The 22,904-nt window shown below is 40.1% G+C and overlaps 1 protein-coding gene across 9 annotated transcripts in view; it reads left to right on the top strand.

The window, feature by feature from the left end:
- IMMP2L (inner mitochondrial membrane peptidase subunit 2) overlaps positions 1-22,904 on the top strand; it is an 879,272-nt gene that overhangs the window by 610,424 nt on the left and 245,944 nt on the right. For all 9 annotated transcript variants that reach the window (XM_030549004.1, XM_030549005.1, XM_030549012.1 and 6 more), the window contains one exon: positions 6,585-6,650. In XM_030549004.1, the coding sequence (XP_030404864.1) occupies positions 6,585-6,650 (66 nt within the window). The remainder of the gene's footprint in view (positions 1-6,584; positions 6,651-22,904) is intronic.

Genomic DNA, 22,904 nt, shown 5'->3' with positions numbered 1-22,904 from the left:
AATGGAGAGAGGTAAATAGTGGTGTCCCCAGGGGTCTGTACTGGGCCCAGTCCTATTCAACATATTCATAAATGATCTGGGAAAAGGGGTAAACAGTTAGGAGGCAAAATTTGCAGATGATACAAAACTACTCAAGATAATAGACCCAGGCAGACTGCGAAGAGCTACTAAAGTATCTCTCAAAACGGGGTGACTGGGCAACAAAATGGCAGATGAAATTCTATGTTGATAAATGCAAAGTAATGCACATTGGAAAACGTAATCCCAATTGTACATATAAAATGATAGGGTCTAAATTAACTGTTACCACTCCAGAAAGAGATCTTAGAGTCATTGTGAATAGTTCTCTGAAAACATCCACTCAATGTGCAGCAGCAGTCAAAAAAGCTAACAGAATGTTGGGAAGCATCAAGAAAGGGATAGATAATAAGACAGAAAATACCATATTGCCTCTGTATAAATCCATAGTATGCCCATATCTTGAATACTGTGTACAGATGTGGCCACCCCATCTCAAAAAAGATATATTGGAATTGGAAAAGGTTCAGAAAAGGGCAACAAAAATGACTGGGGTATGGAATGGCTGCCACATGAGGAGAGATTAATAAGACTGGGACTTTTCAGCTTGGAAAAGAGATGACTAAGGGGGGATATGATAGAGGTTTATAAAATCATGACTGGTGTGGAGAAAGTAAATAAGGAAGGGTTATTTACTCCTTCTCATAACACAAGAATTAGAGGTCACCGAATGAAATTATAGGCAACAGATTTAAAACAATCAAAAGGAAGTATTTTTTCACACAATGCACAGTCAACCTGTGGAACATTGTGAGGACATTTGCCACTGTCAGAAGACAGGATACTGGGCTATATGGACCTTTGATCTGACCCAGTATGGCCTTTCATATGTTCTTATGCTTTCTCCATTGGAGTGACCTGACTGAGATATATCCCCATTAAGGAGGAAAGGGGAGAAGACACTCTTTTACTTCCCCTGTTTTGAGAATATCCACTCTCATCCAGGAGATAAGAGGAGAAATATTCCATTTCTCTTCCGCAGCCACTGATGTTTAGTGCTCCCGAGCCAAAAGGTGAAGTGAGACACCCCACACCAAGGGGAAATGGCCCTGAAAGCAGGAGCTTCCCAGCAAGTGAAGGACTTCTAAGCAGGGATAATAAGAGTCCCCTGAGAGAGAAACAGCAGTGGTACAGCAATTGGTGGTGTGTGTCATATGGGCTAGTGTGTAGTGGGAGTATATGGAGGTACAGACGGTGGGTGTGTCAATGTGTGAAGGTGAAATGAGTGAGTGCTGCTGAACTGATCTCGTGAATGGATTTATGGATATCTGTGAGTGTTTTAGTGAGTGACAGTTGTGGGTAGGTAGTGGAAAAGGAGGAAGACCTCTCAGAAGGTTCATGGGAGCAGAGCTTGGTATCAGGAGCAGGGCTAGGGACAGGAACCAGGAGCATATGCTGTGTTCTTAGTCCTCACTCCACTCCTGACTTTTTGCACTGCTTTTGTTCCAATAACCCTACTTAGGCTGGCTCATGTGACTCTGAGCCAATATGGCTCATCAACCTCAACTCTGACCTGATCCGACAGTGGGACACTGGAATGAACTTTTCCTTCTAACTATGATCCTCTAGACTTAGACCATGTTCTTGAGTCCCCTCCAACCCAGTTCCTGGTCTTGACCTGTGCCCCTGAATTGGGGTCCTGACAGAGTACCTCATTTAAAGAGTATTTGGTTAGCAGCAAGTTATTCTCAGATTTGGTGACTTTTGGGGTCCACTGCATGGCTCACCTATTTTCCTACAGTTTTCATCAAAAAAGAAATTGGGAGATGGAATAGAATTGGGTCTAGGTTAAAATGGTTTTCAGGAGGTTTGTTTTTCTAATGGGTCATTGATATGCTTCCTACTATTGCTTCTTCTTTAAATGTTTTTTTTTGTAATATTCCTGTACAGTTTGATAGGCACTCAACTTCATAACAAAGGAAAATGAGTGTGTGTGTGTGTGTGTGTGTGTGTGTGTGTGTGTGTGTGTGTGTGTGTGTGTGTGTGTGTGTGTGTGTGTGGTGTTGTGGAGGAAAATGCCAATCTGTCTTTTTGAAAGGACACTATCGAATCTGACTGGAGCAGAGAGATTCAGATTGGTCTATGAAGTGCAATCTCTGAATTTGAATGCTAAGACTTCGAGAGGCAGCTACTAGTCCTCATTATTGTTCTTTATCTCTTCAGTAGGACATTTACTGAAGAAAACAGTGTACACGCCATTGTGTTTGGATTTAGGTAACTGAAGAAAACTTGTTTCGATAGTGGAGGCTGTGGCACTGAATCAGGGGAGCTTGAGAAGCCAGTTGAGTGAGTGAAGGACTCGCTCATCTCTCTCTCTGAAAACACTCTCACAAGGATGTCAGAGCAGGGACTTGCTCTTTAGACATGTAAGATCTTTCCTTTTTCTCTGTAATTAAGTTGAAAAGGCTTTGTCTAGTGTAACTTAGGAGAAGTGCAAATCTAGCTATGTTAAGCAAACAGTTCCTTTTCTTTTTAATCCATTTATCCATTTTTTAATAAATCCCATTTTAAGGTTACTGTTGTATGGACAATATCACACAGATATTTGTAAAGGGAAGAAAACTCTGTAACTTGTAAGGAGAGGTGCCAAAGGGTAAAGAGTTTCTGGAACCTATTCCCCTTGGTCAGTCTCTGTACGAGGTCTGTATGAAGATGCCCCATCCCAGACAGTGGTGTTCCCATTAGGGTGGGGTGGGTGAACACAAAGGGAGAGACTGAAGGACCAAGTAGGAAATGGGAGTTGGTGGAGGGTGTTGGTCACAGGCATGCTGGACAGAATATATTTAAATAAACGTGTGAAGGAGTTGCCTATCTCACAGCTAGAGAGAGAAGAATGAATAATAATTACAAAACTTTGCTAACATTTGCACAAAATAATTATTTGTAAAGAATGCTTTTTCTCACTTTTTGACCAGATCTGAAGCTAGAAAGTGACTAAAATATTCAGTAACATTCAGTAAGAGCAGGAAAGAGTCCTGTGGCACCTTATAGACTAACAAACAGTAAGAAAGATTCTGAAGCCAGAAATTGCCTACATCTTTTCTCTTTATATGTCTTCCATAGCCAGCTGAGATTCCTATCCTTCATTGAGCACCTTCCAAGTGAACCTTTGCAATTACACTAAACTCAGTGGAAAACTGTGACTTTAGAATATTCTCTCTCATCTGTGGTCTATTATTTTTAATCTTTAGCCAACTGAAAATCCCTTGTTTAGCAGTATCTATATTTTTTGCATCCTGTAATATCCAGTTCTCATTTGTCTTACATTCGTTTTTGCCATTTAAATGAATTCTAATCAAAATATGAATAAAATACTTATTTTATATTACTCTAGCTTTTCTGGCTTAAGATGTTAGAAAACATTCGTGATTTATAATAGTGATGTATAAGGGTTTCTTGAAAGCCTCTTTGATAAATCAGTTTTTTAAATGTGTCCTTACTGGCAGAAAAGTGACCACTTTGAGAATGAATGTTCTTACCTCTGATTTAGAATGATGTTTATTCAAGGTCATTACAATTATTGCTGAGTGGGTGCAAATTAACACAGAGGTCAGTAATTACATTACAAAGTGTATATGCTAATCAAACAGAAATGCTTGTGAGGGGAATTGAAAAGAACCTTTAAAAGTAATGTGTGAGAGAGAATTTTGAAAGGGCAGACAAAATTTGATGGCTGTTTTTATTCATTCTTTAGCAAACACACACTTTTTAGCACATACATTATGTATTACTATTTCCCATTGGTTAGAATACATTTTACAGGAGTACAAGTTCATACTTAGTCTAAATGAATAAGAGATGAAATAAATTACCTGTGAAATTTTACTGAAACGGTTTAATTTACAGTAACTCTAATGGGTAAAAGTAATAGCTCTTCTCTTAGGCCTGATCCCAAGTGAGCCGTGGCACATAGAGATATGCTAGTGATGGTAGCAGTGACAAATATTTTTGGTGCACCAACTACTAGAACCACATGGGCATCTAAAACTTGGTGGGTTCCTCCCAAGAATCACATGCAAAGGGGTCATAAAAACATCTCTGTTCTCAGACAGTAGAGATAAATTGAAGAGATGAGTTGAGTTAGCTTGAAGGAAGGGTACTTCAAAGAAGAGTCACATTAAATGACTTTATACAGTAAATGATATCAGGACTTAATTCTAATAATGACTAAATTATCACATTTGAAATTATGGCCTCCCCAGGTTTGAACTGCCATGGCCACATATTGCTCTGGAAGAAACATCCTTTGATCATAGGAATCTTTCCCATATAGAGATTATAAATTCTTTATCTATGCTGTGCAGATGTCCTCCGCTTTGATCCCTTTCTTTCTGAGACTCTGGAGTGGGCCTCTCAACAATTTGGTCTCTCTTATGCAGACTGGAACTGTGGATTTGAATCTGCATCGGTCCCTAAGCTGACATTTCCTTCCTTGGGCTTGTCTTCATTATATGAAGTATAGTATTATTGTTCCTGTTAACTTGATTCCTGCCTCCAAACAAAATTCCATCATGTGTATGGAGGTAGAAGTAACATGAATTAGCACGACCAGGGGTATAGGGCAGACCTCAATTGAGTTTCTATAGATAGCTGCTAATTTGACCTGTTGAGTTTGTAGGGTTGCAGATAAGTACTGTAACACAACAGTCTTGGGGCACCAGTTCACCAGTGTCTCCCATAATCATCCAAGACTTTTGTGGCTCTTTCTTGCCTGTTTCCTAACCATAAGTAAGGCTAAGATTTTGTGGTGGTTATTTTTAGTAAAAGTCACTACATGTACAGGCAATAAACAAAAATTCACAGAAGCCGTGACCTGTCTGTGACTTGCTGCTTTGACTCAATAGTTTCCCCTGTCACTATAATGGCTGGGAGCTGTGGGGTTCCCCCTTTGTCCGTGGCAGCTGGAAGCTGTGGGATGGGGGTGGGGGCTCCACCTACGGTGGCTGGGAGCTACAGAGTGACCATATTTCCCAAAGAGAAAATGGAACACTCCACCCGAGGCTGTCGCTCATTGCTGGAACCCTGAGGAGGGCCCCCTCAGGAGTCTGTCACCTGTTGCTAGAACCTTGCAAGGGGCCCCTGTCGCTTGTCGCTTCTATCAGTTGTCACTGGAACCCTACAGGGCCCAGCTGGCTGACAGTTCCAGAGTCCTGCAGTCCCTGGAGCTGAAGCAGAGAATGTCATGGAGGTCTTCAGAAGTCACAGATTCCATGACTTTCATGACCTCCATGACATAAAAATAACCTTTATCTTAAGTCGTCTACCACTTCAAATAAGCCTCCTTGGTGTTCTGTCCCCCTAGTTTCATGTGGCATCTAGTATATGTGACTGAGCTCATCTCTGGTGAGTTTCCCATCCAAAGTCATCTTTCCTTTGCCTTTGAAGAATGTGGCCTAAGAAGAAGACATAATTGCAGCATGCTGCCACCTGGCCAGAGGCTGACACAAGACACTGGTGGATTTCTGGAGTGAGGCCAGCAGGGCACAGGATGTCAGGAGCAGGAACTGTGATGCAAAGCTCTGTAAGGACATTTCTAACAAGTTGGTTAAACTCAGAGTCTAAAGTACAGAACCTCAGTCAGTGCCAGGAGAAAATGAAAAGCATGGCCTACCTGATGGCCTTTCTTTAAAGCAAACAAATGAAAACCTATATTAAGAGAACATGGAAAAATTACATTGTTTGCGCAGTTAAGTATTTCCAAGTTAAAAACTGAGGAAGTCTAAGTATATCACAAAAAGATACATGATATGCACATATGAGTTTATAGAAATGTTTTTAATATTATACTGCATATTTACATAGTAGTATGATTTTATGGCTTAATGTATATGCAGAAGGGTGTAGAATTCAGGTTGTATATGTAGGCTTATCTTTGCTTCCTGATTATTGAATGCTTAAGTGTGCAACCGTATCACACTCAACATAGTGTTGTATGAGAAACAATTTTCAACTAACACTTGATACATTAGGACACTTTGTATAAAGCTGAAACTTTTAGAAAATTCTACCTGTTTTTCTAAACTCCTTCTTTGTTTTCCTGTGCAAGATTTGCCTCAATTAGTATAATAAATATTAATCTCATTTTAAGATTTTTTTCAAAACAAATGAGTGACATGAATATTTAAATACACTATACTATTAAATTTAGATGGAAAATTCAAGTTTAAATGTATTAATTTATTTGCAAAGTTTCCCACATCATCAATAATGGGACATTCTAATTTCATCAGTGTCAAGTGTCTTCCCCATTTCTTCTGCTATAAAGAGTGTTGATTTTCTTAGACTGCATTCAGCTGATATTTTAGCCCCAGTTTTTTCATGATAGTTTGAAATAAGAATGATAGCTGTGGCTTCACTTTAGCTGGAACATCATGACTGATGCCATATCAGGGAGAACATGGAATCCCATAATGACTTTAATAGTGCCTATTTCTTTGTGGAATTTCTTTTCATTTTCTTAAAACAACAGGCACATTACTGATTGTGTAACCTTATCCCTTTCCCAGGTCTCCTAAAAACCCTGAACAGAAGATCATTAAACGAGTGATTGCTCTTGAAGGAGACATTATCAAGTAAGTATTTTGAGCCTTAATCTGCCTTCTTATAGGAACACTGTGGCTTTTCAGTAAATTTTGAATGAGTATCTTAGATGACAACTTTCTAGTATTTTCTTGTTATATATTCTTAACAGGGATGTCAGTGTCAATCTTTTTTAATGAGATAAGAAATGTTACACAAAGGTAACCTTATGAAGATTATGTAGTTGCAAATCCTGCTCACGGTCTACAGTATTTGATTCCCCCATAGCGAATTTATGCCAGGCAATTGCAAAGGAATTTTTATACATGAGCACAGTCTTTCTGGTAGGACTGATAATATTTATACAATAGTTTGCAGGTATAAAGCTCACACCTGTGTGAACTATTGTACTCAGTGTATCTATCCTTACTGCAAAGATTTGGGGGGAATATACAGCACCCTTACAGCAAAAGACTGTATCAGGAGGGTTTATAGAAGAATTGAGCTCTGAAGAGCTCATAGAAGAATCAGGAGAAGAAAACACTGTATCAGGAGGATTTATAGAAGAACAGAGCTCTGTTTCTAGGTTTTGGGTGTCCTGGGAATGAGGCTTTTCTAGAACTAAGAAAAATTAAGGATCAAGTTTATGAGATGGTGCCTAAAAGTGTTTGCATTTCCCACACATTTTAACCCCTCGGTAATGATAATGCCCTGCTTTTATGTAGCACTTTTTATCAGTAGTTCTCCAAGTGCTTTGCAGAGGAAGTCAGTATTGTCCCTGGTTTGGTCAGAGATCAAAGGCTGTAGTCTTCTCAGTCCATTACAACCACTTATTTTGCATAGAATTGGCTCTCCTTACCTGGCTATATGGCTCCACTACCCCAGCCAAAAGGTCACTCTTCTACTGTGTGCTGCAATTGGACATTTGGCGTTCTACCTCTAGAGTAGCCAGCACAGCTGAAACTGCTAAATGCATGCTGGTTGATCAGCTGTTCTTCTGTTCCCTCTTTGCCTGTATCTCTTACTGCTGTTTTTGCCCATTCAACACACCCACCTGTCTTTCCACTCCCCCACCTCAAAACAAAAACCAAACCAAGCAAAAAATAAAAAAAAATACAACAAAAACGGCACTCACAAAATCCTGTTACTTATTCTTAAATCTGGTGGGCCTATTGTTTAATATGGCTCAGGAGGAGACTGGCTATCAACAGGTTTGACTTCACAGCAATCATGATTTTATAGACCTAAATGGAGAAAGTAAATAGGGAAGTGTTATTTACTCTTTCTCATAAGACAGGAACTAGAAGTCACCAAATGAAATTAATAGGCAGCAGGTTTAAAACAAACCAGAGGAAGTGTTTCTTCACACAACACACAGTCAACCTATGAAACTCTTTGCTAGAAGATTTTGTGAAGGCCAAGACTATATCACAGTTCAACAAAGAATTAAATTAATTCTCGAAGATAGGTCCATCAATGGCTGTTGCCCAGGATGGACAGGGATAGTATCCCTAGCCTCTGTTTGCCAGAAGCTGGAAATGGGCAACAGGGGATGGTTCACTTGATGATTACCTGTTCTGTTCATTCCCTCTGAAGCACTTGCCATTGGCTACTGTCAGAAGACAGGATACTAGGCTAGATGGACTTGGTCTGACCAGTATGGCTTGTTCGTGTGTTCTTATTTATTTGAACCTTAAGCCCACTTGGCTGTTGATGCACCCACTTTGTCAGAAGGGCCGCAATGACTCACAACGGATCTACGAGTATGGTAAATGTATGCATTTGCAACCGGACAAATTCTGTGCTGACATTAATTCTATTAACTTCAGTGAAGTTAATGCCAGCAGAGAATTTTGTTCAATACATTTAGAACTTCAGAGAGACCCTTAAGTACATTGATAGTTATTTTTATTAGTAGTACAGTTAGCTCAGTGTACTGGTCTTCTAAATATATTACGGATAATAAAGAGTAAATTTTCAAAGGGCTGAAGCCCAATACCCCTTTGTATAGATGCAGTTATTGACACAAGTCTAAGTATTTGCACCTCTGTCTTAGTTAGCATGTACAATGTTGTTACTCCTTCTGGCACCAGCATTGCCCTTCTGCAAAGCATTCACAGATGCATGAGGACTTGAAAACTGGCTTCTCATTGGAGGAGAAATCTAGTCTGTCAGCCCAAAACCAATGTCCAGTTCCCAGAGAACAACTTGCTTCAAGAATTGATTCTACTTTGATACCAAGTGGATAGAAAAGCCTGATGCTGCTCATATAGCTCACTTTCCAGGGACCGTTGCCTATATTCAAACCTTAGAATCATAGAATATCAGGGTTGGAAGGGACCTCAGGAGGTCATCTAGTCCAACCCCCTGGCTCAAGCAGGGCCAATCCCCAGACAGATTTTTGCCCTAGATCTTAAATGACCCCCTAAAGGATTGAACTCCCAACCCTGGGAATAGCAGGCCAATGCTCAAACCACTGAGTTGTCCCTTGCATAACAAAAAGTTACAAAATTAACAACAACAACATATGTCTTTCCAAGTCTGAATGTTTGTTTACATGCCAAACCTATAATACATGGAAGGCTATGTGAAACAGCAGTCCTGAGTGACATCTTCTATAGCAATCTGTCTTCACACAATGGCTTCTTTCTGTACCATTTTGGCAATATATTTGCCTAAGTGTTGTAGCTAAAAGGGAAAGATTAACAACCAGTTTAGTGGTTCCTCATTCATTTCCATAGGAATGTTGTTGAAAATGGACAGCAAAATTAATCAGTTCCAAATGATCCTACTTATTATTTTATAATAACATTTTACAATGTGGTTCTTGAGTACATGGGTGTAGGGGAGAGAGTTTCAGAAACATCTAAGGAAATTAGTCATCCCGTTCCCAGAGATTCTTTTGAAAAATCCCACCCATGATGATAAATATACACAAATCTCAAGTGCCTTCCAATATTGAATGGTTCTTGAACTGTTTTGGTTAATTTCTGGTTAGAACCCTCCTCAGAAAAATACTTACAATTTATAACTTACCTATACACATTTTGTACCATTGGAAGAGATCTTTGAAAAAATTACAACTTTTTCCCTAAAAATACATACAGAGTATAAATACAGATTTATATAAGTGACAATTTTTTCTAAAATTCTTTTATTGATTATTTTCTGTTATGGTGTTAAAAGGAGATATGTGACTAAAACAGATAAACCAACAGCAATTCATAGCAAATTTGGTGACCTAAGATATGTGACAAAAACACAATCAGACATTTTCCTTCCCAGTTGATGAATTTGAAGACAGGTATTTTTCAGAAGCAAAATAAAGTTAGTATTGTATCAACCCAATATACTATGTTTATTAATATGTTGTATCAAATTACCTGGCCAGCATGAAATGATATTATGAGTTAAACTAAACATAAATTGGAATATGCACAAAATATGTTCATGAGAACTAAATTCATCCTCTGCTTAGTTCACTGAATAATTGCAATGAAAATGTTTGGAAGTCTCAAACACTTCAGGTAACAGAGAAATTACCCCTACTGTACCTAGGAAGAATTTTGCTGCTCTTCAGATTTACCTGTACTTTGAACATCTTTTAAAGTAGTTTATAGGAGTTATGGTAGAGGTGCTGTCCACAGTTGTTTAGAGAACTTGCTTTTGAAAATTAATGGGTCATACATTCTTTTGGTAGGGACAAAACTTGTTATTGTCCTAGAGGTCTAGTGTACAAGCTGCGCCACTCCTGATTCCAGGGCCTAGAAACAGATGGTTTGTGCCCAGATGCCACACTGGCACTTTCATTGTTTTCCACGCCTGTCACTTCACTGATTAATTAGAGCCACTCTGTGTGCTGAAGGACTGTTGTTCCCTCAACACATAGAACAACCCAGTGCTCCCTCTCCTTTTCTTGAAATCACAGCACTGGAGTTGTGCCAGCAACGAGTATGCTACAGAAGGACAGCTCCTGCCTTCTCCACTCCTCACTCAGCATGAGGGGTGCATATCAGTTGTGAGGAGACCTGTGTGTGGTGCATCAATTGTTGAAGGGGTCTTTGGGTGGTGAGTCAATTGTGGGATGTGGGGGAGGAGCAATGTTTGTATTAATTGTGTGTGGTGTTGTAATATCAGTTGAGGAGGCTTGTGTAAGTGTGTATATTGATTATGACTGGAAGTCTGTGTGAGAGTGTGTGTGTGGATTTATGTGAAGCTTTGGGTATGAGGAGGGTCTGTAGTGTGTGTGCAGTCTGTCAAATGTGAGCAGTTTTGTAACAGGTATGTGTGAGTTGTGTGTGATTTTGCATGGATTGGCCAGTATCAGTTACAGTGAGGATCTGCATTGTGTGGGGATCTTGTCTGTATCAATTGTTTATTGGTGAGAGCAGAAATAATGTTGGGAGACAGAATTAAATGGTTTGTACTGCAGGAAGTGCCAGAAAAAAATTGGTGTTGGATGACTGAATTAATTGGTTTGTTATTTCAGTAGTGGCAGTGATGAGAGGGGCTTTGCCAGGGATTGGAACTAGTGGGACATTAGCAAGCAGTGCTTCACTGGGTGGATCATGGGCAAAGAGTTCTTAGCAAAATATGGACTGTAGCACCGCTCTCCCAAACTGAGCATGATGCTAAGTCCAAAGAGTAATGCCTGGTGAAAATGTGCACTGAATTCCACGCTGCTACTTTGGACGCTTTCACCAAGGGAACATGCCTAAGGCAGGCCACTGATGAGTGGGTCTCATGGAGTGAATTTTAAACCAGGAAGTACTGGTTTCCTAGCTAAGATGTAACAATGTTCTATACATCTCCTAATCCAGTATGGAAGTCTGTTTGGTAATGGGTTCTCCCAGGAATCTCTGCTCTTATGCTCTGAATAACCTGTTAGATTTTCTAAAAGACTTGGTCTTTTCCATGGAAAAACAGAGCACTTTATTTGCATCTAGGGTACTGATGACAGACTTCCTTTGGTGAGAGTAAGAGCTCTGCATAGAGATAGGTGGCAATTTAAGACCACAGTAGGCATGAAGCTGAGATGGTGACTTGTCCTTGTGGACCACAGGCAGAATAGAGTTACCTTGAATTACTAAGCTCATGCCCCCTTCTAGCAGACATCATCGTGATTGGAAGTTCACTTTAATCAGTTTCCCACAGGGGGGAAGGCCCTGTAAGAAGAAAGAGATTATTTACCAGTAACTGTTCATGCTACTCATTTACCTTCCTCTCTATGTTGGTGTTCTATATAACATCAGGACCCTATGATTTCAGAGAAGGAACTGACGTGACTAGGAGGTGCACTTTCTTACAGAGAGCAAGGCAATTATTTCACCCTTGTGCACTCCCCAGCAGACACGACTTTTCAAAGCCGTTTTGCAGCTTGACAACAAAGCCGCCATATCCCACGAATGTGAAGGCACAGAGTGATTTTCCAGGAAGAACAGCTACTGTTAAGTCCCGCCCAGCTTTTTTCCTCTTTTTATAAGTATCAGACCCTCTGTCTAAATTTCCAAAAGTGTAATAATCTCTGGAACTGAACAAATAGCGATCTTAATTAGAAGTGAGCAAAATTTTTCTACTGGAACAGTTTTTGGAGGAAAATGTAGATTCAGGTCAACCAAAACATTTTGTGAATTCATGCTAAATTCACTGAATTGTTTCCGTTGAAAAGTACCCTTAAAAATACCTATTGAAAAAATCTAAACTTTCATTTACACTTTTTAAAAACAAAAAATTTCAAGATTTTGATTCAAAATGACTTTGTTTTAAAGTTTTCTTCAATTTGACTTTTAAATTTTTTTAAATGATTTAAAAGCTCAGAATTGAAAGAAAACATTTAGTTTTGGTGAATTTTGTTCAACACAAAATGTTTTTTTTTAATTTGCTGAGAAAAATTCAATACATTTTTTCCTGATTGCCTGCAAATTGAAAAAAAATCAATTATATGCACTGCTCTAATCCCAACCTACCCTTAATGAAGGGTATCACTGCTGCATATTTGAATAATGGGGAGTGCAAGATTTAATGTGGTTTTAGTGTTAACATGGGAAAGGGAAATAGCAAACTCAAAATAATGCTGTGAGAAATGTTACACACACAATAGAAGTGAAGAAAAATGCTTAGCTAAGGTCTTAAATCACACTGTTATCAGATACAACAAACATAACATAATACAAATTGACATAAATGCTGGATTATGTTACCAGTGTCAAGAAATACAGCATCCTGCTTCTTTTAAATATGATACTATCTAAAAAGCTATCTGCCTTTAAAATAACTGTCATGGAACAGCAATGTATTTGTATCTAGCTTGTTCTGAATAGATTATACAGAAGTATGTTGACCTAGCTTTCAGAATATGTTGTCATAAATGCTGTGTATTTCATGCCATTAACCAAATTAAGTGTAGCTAGCTTTTTATTATGTCTTGTCTTGAGTACTGCAGACAATGAAAGTATTATTTAGACAAAGCCATTACTACTATAGAAAAGCTTTACAGTTGTTTTTTAAAATATTCATTTATTATGTCCTCTGCTGCATAAAAAGGCTAGTTTTGCTTTCTTCATGTGTAAAAGCTAAGAGTAAATATAAAATAATAAATTCATACACTTTAAAATATACAAGATTCAGTTGTAATTTTGGCAGACCACAACAGAGGAAAGACCAGCACTGGGACCGCTGGGGCTTTGTTTTGTAGATTTTCCATTTAGTCAAAAATAATAGACTACACATTTTTTCATCCTTTAAAACCTGCTGTTGGGGACTGAAAATACTGCAAACTCAGTGAATAAAAAATCCTGGCATTTCACTTCTGAGACCTTGGTTCCAGTCTAGCTGACAGTCCCAATGAAGTGAGTTAGGTGGTGTCTTTTAAATTCCCAGCATAGTATAGTCCACATCACCATCCCATCGGACAATTTGACTTTCAGCAGTGAACAGCAATTCTTCGTTGGGAGATTTCAAAGAACAGGCAGAAAATCACCTTTCAGCCCTAGAGAGATGTTATAGGTCAGCACTAACAGCACTGCTGGACAGTGTGCAAATCTCACACAGCACACATCCCGTAGATGAGACTTTATTTATCTTCCATGAATTCACAGCAGAATTCACTCTGTAGAAAGGAAATCATAAAAAAACAACAACATTGTAGACTATTTAAATGATAATTCTTCCAAGAGAGGGGCTAAGTTACAAAAAATCAATATTATCTAATTTATTAAAAATAAGTGCGGGTATTAGGAAACACATTGAATCACTAGAAATTAAACATTTTAAAACCAATTTATCTTAAATGCACTACTGAAGATACAAAAATCTATAGTAATCTATCACAGATGGTTGAGTTGTGCTATGTACAGTCCCAGAAATAATGAAGTTTTATGAGAAGAAAAACTGTACCAAAATTGTGTTTTTACTAGTAAAACTTAAAACAATGGCTATTTAATAACATACTGTACTGCTTTTTTATAGCCATTGCCATAATCTGATGTTATGAGTCTACTTGTTTTAGACCATAGTTTGATATTTAGCTCTAGTGATAAATTGGAAATGGACCCTCTGCCCCAACCCAAGGAAGGCTGTATTAAAAACAAACAAACTTGCATCCAGGGTTATCGTTAGATTAGGAGAGGTCAATGTTCAGAATCCTGAATATTTCAACATGTGATCAATATATTTTTCAAGTGTTTCTTGCTGTTGCTTCTCCCTTTATCTATCTATCTTCAGACTAGTGCAAATAACAGAAGCTTTGGGTGGTTGTGTGAGAAGTGACTGTGTCTCTTAGGGATTGTATCTCTAGCACTAATTATGGGGTGGAAGAGGCAGATGGTAGTACCACCTATTAAGGTTGCTTGACGCCTCCTATTATAAGCCATATGTGCTGAAATTTTACACGCTGGGTATCTACATGCTCAGGGCTGGATTTTCCCTTGAATTGCAGAAGTGTGCTGCTAGGGGCTGAGCTGGGTCCAGGGACCTGAAGTGAGAGTACAAAGATTGTCTCTCCTGTGCTTTCAGTTACCTCCCTACTGACATCAGGCATCATGGAGGAGGAAGCTCCCTGATTTGAATTCAGAGGTGACAAGATGTGGACCTACTGGGAGAAGGAGATTGGGACAAAGCTTGTGGTGAGAGTGAGACTGTGACTGGAGGTTGGTGGAGGAAAGAGGGAAGCTGGGGGTTATGGTGGGGGGCACTGTGACTGGGGGTGCAGAGGGGACTGGGAGCTAGGGGAAGATACGAGGGGGACTGAGATTGGAAGAAGAGTCACTAGGTGAGACTGGGACGGCTAGCTGAGAAGAATGAGGCTGGAACGAGGAAGAGACAGGACTGGGACAAAGAGAGGATGGAGGCTATGGGGCAGAATAGTCTGAGTCCACTAGAACACACTCCCCTCCAGAGCCTAGAATAAAACCCAAGAATGCTGAGTCTCACCTTTCCTTCTATCAGCAAATATCTGAGAAACCCATTAGCAAAGTGTCCCATCCCCCTCTAGTTCAGATCCACAGAGAGGATGACAACCTACTATCGCTATCAGTTACTCCATTAGCTCAAGTGGTAGAGGTCTCTGTGATGGACCTACAAGTTCCAAGCCTGCTTATGACTCATGTAGGTATCAGTATAATGCCACATGGTGGAATTGCTGTTTTTATTTTGTTTGCTTTAAAAAAAAATTTAAGAATTTTCTCTCAGTCTCATACACACTATGTTAAAGAACATTAATAAGATGGCTTGGGCAACCTTAATTCTGGCACTTCCTAACTTTTGAGTGCTTGACACTGAAACCTTAATAATGTTCTATTAATTTAGGGATTTTTGTATGTGTAATATATATTTATAGTGAAATTTCACCTTACATTAAAAGTTTGTGGTGTAACCACTTTGTCTTCTACCTGTAGTTCACCATAGTTTTAATTCGGAACTTTAGGAAACATCCCAATTAAGGCTTATGCAATATGCTTGTCAACACTGATTTGTAGGTACTGATGGGATCTGTCAGGTCAATATAAATTTCAGACAGACTTAAGTTATAATAGTTGGTCATGAGTCTTCAGCACTGAGACAATCCTGAAAGCTCTCTGGCATGGAATTTCCATCGATTTCAATATGATTTCCATACATGGAGGCCTTGCGTGATTGCATCCTATTTCTGTAAATGAAAATGATATGAATATGTATTGGTACAGTATCAGTAAGCTGGAGAAATATTCTGGCAATGCTTGTGAGAGTTTGTTTAGTTTTCCTGTGTGTACAGTTAGTTTCAAAAGATCAGTTGGCCTCTTGGCTCAGAAACCAAATCAGTCAACAAAGCTTGACCTTCCAAAATTTTGATTTACTCACATCTATTGTGAAGGATCCAGAAGAGATGTGTGTGATGGATTGGATCACAAAAACCCCTTTGGGAACTGCCAACTGATGTCCCAAGACTGTGTCTGCCCCGCTTTCCTGCGCTGGCAGCTTGGGAGTTCAGTGCCCTGCCTGGTTTGAGCCAGACTCGCTAGCCTACTGCAAACCCAGACTCAGGTCTGAACCACATCCTCTAACAGCTGTAGGCTTAATTGAAAGCAGGTTAAGAAGTATTCCTGTCTTTAACACTTAGATGCTCAACTTCCAATGGGGTCCAAACCCCAAATACATTTTACCCTGTATAAAACTTATACAGAGTAAACTCATAAATTATTCGCCCTCTATAACACTGATAGAGAGATATGCATAGCTGTTTGCTCCCCCCGGTATTAATACATATTCTGGGTTAATTAATAAGTAAAAAGTGATTTTATTAAATACAGAAAGTAGGATTTAAGTGGTTCCAAGTATAACAGACAGAACAAAGTCAATTACCAAGTAAAATAAAATAAAACCCGCATGTCTATGTCTAATACAGTAAGAAAACTGAATACAGATAAAACCTCACCCTCAGAGGTGTTCCAGTAAGCTTCCTTTTACAGACTAGTCTCCTTCTAGTCTGGGTCCAGCAATCACTCACACCCCCGGTAGTTACTGTCCTTTGTTCCAGTTTCTTTCAGGTATCCTTGGGAGTGGAGAGGCTCCCTCTTTAGCCAGCTGAAGACAAAATGGAGGGGTCTCCCAGGTCTCCCAGAAACAGACTTTCTTTTGTGGGTGGACACTCCTCCCTCCCCCTGTGTAGAATCCCAGCTACAAGATGGAGTTTTGGCACCACATGGGCAAGTCACATGTCCATGCATGACTCAGAACTTACATGTAGCATCCATGGTTCATATGCTACCTTGAAAGTCCTCAAGGAGTCTTCTTTTGTGGATTGTAGCCTTCCAAGATCCATTGTCTGTTAAGTGCTTCTTGATTGGGCACTTAATTTGCACATTCCTTTCTCAAAAAGCTGACCAAATGCTTTACTAAGGCTGCTTAGAAATCAAGCAAGTACACAGACAATATTCATAACTTCAAACACAAAAATGACTCATGCATACAAATAGGATGATTAGATTCAGGAGATCATAATCTTTACATAGATATGTTACATGGCATATGTAGCACAAAACATATTCTAGCTATGTCATACATACATTCATATTTCCATAAAGCCTTATGGGGTGCAACGTCACAATGTGATTGCTTTGCACTTGGTTTTTGTAAACCTCTCCTTATATAGAATGTGTAGGCTTGGTTTCTAGTAAAACATCCTCTTTTTTGTGAAATGAGAATGTTTGAAATAGAAACCACTGAGAGACAATAAACATGATACCCCAACAACACTATTTGGACAGAGTTGCTATTCAGAGTAGAACTAGGAGTGCAAACAAAGAACAAATATAAAGTTTCTGTGGAAGAGAGAACACAAAGTGACTGAGTCGGTAGCATTCTATATCAGCACTGAAACACAAATGGCATCTGCTTCACAGTTGATTCTGCAACAAGGAGAGAGAGAGAGACATTTACATTTAAAGCAGTTCACTGAACTCAATGACCGCATCTCTTTTAAGATTACAAAGTTATGAACTGTAGTCTACAAAAATAATTCTAATCTACTATTGTCATTAATGATGATGGGGGAGAAAACTTTTTAAAAGATATGTAGACTTTTAGGCATAGCATTCCTGCTGACTTTATATGGAAATCATATGGTTAAAGCATTGCATGGTTCTTTGCACAGTAAACACCAGTATGTGGATGCAGTAATGACATAATTCTTTCTCTTCAAACATTTCTCTCAAATATTCAATAAAATGTTGTTAGAAATAATAGTGTATAGTACCACACTGCCAATGTGTTTGTAAATATTGCATGGAATCTGGAGAAAGATATTGCAGTTAATTTAAAAAAAAAATCCATAAGCTCATATTTCCCTATCAGAAACTACCAAAGGAGAAGAACACCACAAGGTGTGATTCAGGAGGCAAGGGGGCAAAAAAGTGGCTTTGGCCACCCAGACTTTGGCTGTACTAGGGCCTAGTGCAATCCCTGCTGTTAAATACAGCAGCCCTGAGGCATACAACTTACAGCAGTTTCCCTACAGCTACTTACGGGTTGCCATGCTGTGATAGCTGTATCACAGGATACCGAGGTTCTCTTTTCTGGTGTGGTCTGGCAAGGCAGGGACCAGAATCTGTCCCAAAAGCATATAATTGATTTCTTATTGGGACGTTGATGGGGAGGGGGAAATACCAGTCGCACCTGGTCTGGTGTTGGTTTTCAGATACATTAACCATTTTTGGTGTAGTGCTTTCTTTGTTAGAGGGTCAGACAGGTATAGAAGTTTTGTCACAATCTCTTTGAGAAAACCTGGGCAAGCAATCATTTGTAGAGCTTTTGCTTTCCAAAAAACATCTGTTTTTCAATGAAAGTTGATGTAGTGCCAAGACGTCAGGGTTTAGAAACAGCACACAAGACTAATAATCTCAATGGAAGCTCAAAAAGATTGTCTTTATGAAAAAAAAGAAAAGATACCAAAAAGATAAGTAGCAAGTCAGTAAAATGCATGAACATTTGAAAACTAGTTATTTAATAATTAATAACCATATTAATCTATTTCTTTTCATTTCACAATTTATATCATTTCATTTATTATAATCTCTGCAACAGAGAAAAATTTTCAAGCCTAGGTGCCTAAACCTAGGCTTCAATAGCCTTATTTAGGCACCTAAATAAAAGATGGCCTGGTTTTTCAGAAGTTCTTTATCTTTTCAGATAAAGTGTTTCCTTTACCTAAGAAATGACAATTGAAATGGGGTGGGGGATTACCCCAAATATTGAAATGACTGTATTAATGGTCAAGGTTGTCATCATTTATTATTACAGTAGTGCTTAGATCCCTCAGCCAAGATCAGGGCTCCATTGTGCTTTGCACTGTACAGGTACATAATAAGAATCAGCCATGGCCCTGAAAAGCATAGAGTATAAAGACTCAAATCTGTGAACACTCAGACATATGCTTAACTTTAAGCACATGAACAGTCCCATTGAAGTCAATGGGGCTCTCTGTGAGCACAGAAGCTTTACCTGCATGAATTTCATTGCAGCATCTAAACAGAAAAGAAAGATAAAGCATAGGAGAAAGGAAGTAGAAGTAGTTTGATAGATGGAGAACTCAAGTGCAGAGAGATTGTGTCACGTGCCTGAGGTCATACAGAAAGTCTGTGCACAGCTGTTGTTGAATCCTGATCTCTTGCTTCCTTATCCCAGTGCATTAATCACAAAACCATTCATTCTCCTTAAAGTTGATAAATGCAAGTTTTAGGGTACTGTCTGTATCTGATTGGAGACAAGCTTGAAATTCTGGATTTAGTTATGTTTACGGCAGACCTGAACAACTCATAAAGCGGCGAGGGCCATATTACTCCAAAGAAAACAGCTGAGGGCCGAACCTCCCGGCCCCACCGAACCCCCCGCCCCAGTGCTGCCAAGCCCCTCCCTGAAACACAACCTCCCCCAGCACTGCCCAGCCCTCTGAAATATTCCCCCCCCAGCCCCGCCCGCCCCGCGGAAACAAACCGTTCTTCCCCAGTGCTGCCCCACCGAAACGGCGATTTTGAACCTTGATAATATGTTATAGCGAGACCCTAAGGTAGTATAATTAAGGTAAAAGAAAAAATGTCTTTTTGCTAGAAGTAGAATAAGATCTTCCCCCAACATCCTAATCAATTGCTGTGTTGAATGAATGAGGTGTGAATGAGGAAGGTGTGGAAGGCAGGCACCTCCAGATAGCTGCAACCCTTGGAGAGGGGATGAGAGCCAGACCAGATCAGTAGAACAGGTCAGCCACTGACTCCTCGCTCGCCTCCTCAGACCCCAGCCCCCCCGGCTCGCCTACTCACCCCCCTCCACCACTGCCTGCCCACTCGCCTCCTCAGCCCCCCACCTCCCTGGCTCGCCTTCTGTGCCCCTGCCACTGCCCGCCCCCCCACTCATCTCCTCAGCCCCCACACCCCCTGGCTCTCCTCCTCACCCCCCACCACTGCCCAGGACCATGAATTTCCCAGGACCATGAATGGAAAATACATGCCGAAGTACTATAGAGCATATTCAAACAGTGGGGGTTCCCAGCTATAGATCTTTTTGCAATGACCCAAAACACTAAGTGCCCACACATCTGGTCCATAGCGAGATTGGGACACCATTCCCTGGGCTATGCTTTTCTCATCAAATCGGATGGATCCCTAATGCACACCTTCCTTTCAATCTCTCTTCTATGATGGGTCATACACAAGATCAGAACAGATAACTGCAGAGTCATCTTGATAGCCACCATGTGGCCCTGGCAAATGTCGTTTCCTTACCTCCTAAAGATGCCCATGTGCCCATCAAGCACTCTTCCTCTTCTACCTCATCTCTCTCAGGATTTGGGCCAGGTCCACTACTCAAACCTGACAAGACTCCACCTCAAGGAGTGGCTACTCCATGGCTCTGAGAAATCGAAATGACCTGTTCATAGGAAGTAAGGGGCATTCTTTTAAACAGTTGCAGACCATCTACGCAACATACATACCTGCATAAATGGAGGTGATTCAATGCATGGTGTCAAAATAGACAAATCATGGTGGTTTCCTCTCCTCTACCACTATTACTGGACTATATATTAGAACTTAAGAAATCAGGCCTGTCCAGGAGCTCGATCAGAGTATACCTCACTGCTATCACAGCATTCCAGCACAAGGTGGATGAGTTCTCAATCTTTGCTCACACAATCACCAAGTGTTTTCTCAGGGACCTTTGTAACATTAACTCCAAAATATGAGCCTGTACTCCATCACGGGACCTCAATCTGGTGTTGCAAGGCCTTATTGAACCCTCATTTGAAGCGATGTGCTCACTACTCCACTTTTTGATGAAGGTGGCCTTACTCATCACCAGCACATCCACCAGGTGTGGGAAGTAGGAGATCTCATTGCACAGCCCCCCATACACAACATGCTTCAAAAACAAAGTTATCTTAAGATCACATCCCAATTTCTTACCTAAATTTCTCATTCCATCTGAATCAGCCCATTCATCTTTCCAGATCCCCATGGGAATAAACGAGAAGCAGCACTCCACACCCTAGATGTCCAAAGGGCGTTAGTCTTTTATATTATTCCTTTCGATCACAGAACGATCAAAGAAGATGCCATATCTAAACAGAGGCTGTTTAAATGGATGTCCGGCTGCATTCACTTTTGTTATCACCAACAATGGTTACAACCCCCACCAGGGACCCACACACACTCCACCAGATCACTATCTGCTTTGATAGCCTTCTTTAATAATGTCCCCTTTATGTACATCTGCAAAGCAGCAATCTGGGCATCAGTCCATACATTCACACAACATTATGCCACAGAGCAGCATTCATCATCAGATGCTTTATTCAGACTATCATCCACCACGACTGCAACTCTGAAGCTCCTCCTTTCCACTGAGAGGTACTGCTCTACACAGGGCTGGCTCCAGGGTTTTTGCCGCCTTAAGCAGGAAAAAAAAAAAGTCGTGATCAGCTCTACCACTGCCGTTTCAGTCTTCAGCAGCAATTCGGCAGCTGGTCCTTCCCTTCAACAGGGAGTGAGGGACCCGCCACCGAATTGCCAGCTGTCCCGCCCCTCTCCGTTGGCTGTCCCAAGCACCTGCTTGCTGGGCTAGTGCCTGGAGCCGGCCTTGGCTCTACAGTTGCCTAAAGTGGTACACCCACAGGGACACTCCTCGATTAAGAAGAGAAGGTTACTCACCCTGTGCAGCAACTGAGGTTCTTCGAGATGGTTGTCCCTGTGAGTACTCCACTATCCTCCCTTCTCCTGTCTACTTTGGAGTTTTCACATGAGATACTTTGTGGTAGAGAAGGAACCACGGGATAGGGAGAGGGGTTGGTTGCACAGCACTATGTAACTGCCTAAGGTGGCTCGAGACGGGTACAGTGCATATGCGACTCAACCAGGCAATGCTACCACAAATCTCCAATTAAAAGTGGAGGGGCATGCAGTCACCTAAAGTGGAGCACCCACAGGGACAAACATCTCAAAGAACCTCAGTTACTGTGCCGGGTGAGTAACTTTCTAATTGTCCTCTGCTTGGATTTGCAATCCACAACCTCTTTTGACTCTCTGAGTCCCTCTGTTTTCCATGATGGGAAAATTTAGCAAAAATTCCACAAGTCAAACTGAAAGGGTCACATACTCAGCTGGTATAAACAAACATAATTTATGTCACCAGAGTTTTGCCAATTTATTCCAGCTGCAAAAGTGACTGAAGTATTGTTATGCTGAGATTTTACCCTCTGGTAAGATTTTCCTTGGAAAAATAAGATGTGGCCTATATGGTACACCACAAAAAGTCTACTGCTTTAAAGATTTTATTCAGTTATATTTTTAAATTTTCTCCATTACTTGAAAAGAGGGAATATAGAATTATATACAGACTGATAGTGGTTTTGCTACCTTTTGTTTTAAAATACATTGGAAAGGTATTGGAATTCCCTGTTTGTTGTTTTTGTCTCATTAAAATTACACTTTGTCAAGCCTATTTAGTACAGGCTAGAGCATTGTTTGTCAGACGTGAACAATAATTACCCATGTTTTAATTTTTAAACTTTGAAGTGATTGTGTTTGCTGTTATGTAAAACTGGCAAATATATTTTGGGATAAATATTAATTGTAAATTGTTCTTTACAAAAACTGCCTCTATAGTTTTGCACTGCAAAGTGATATTGAAATGAGGTCTGAATGGTTCACATTAGCAGAACTAATAAGGTTTTGAAATTGATCACCCTACTGGTTATGAGATTCAAATGAGAATAGGAGTGAAAATGACTGTTATCTTTTTTCATTATTATGGGGCTGACTATTGTTGACACTTTCAGTGAAGTA

Source organism: Gopherus evgoodei, chromosome 1, assembly GCF_007399415.2.
Source record: "Gopherus evgoodei ecotype Sinaloan lineage chromosome 1, rGopEvg1_v1.p, whole genome shotgun sequence".
Lineage (NCBI taxonomy): Eukaryota > Metazoa > Chordata > Testudines > Testudinidae > Gopherus > Gopherus evgoodei.
The sequence above is the reverse complement of the archived record's forward strand: the minus strand, read 5'-3'. Positions and strand labels throughout refer to the sequence as shown.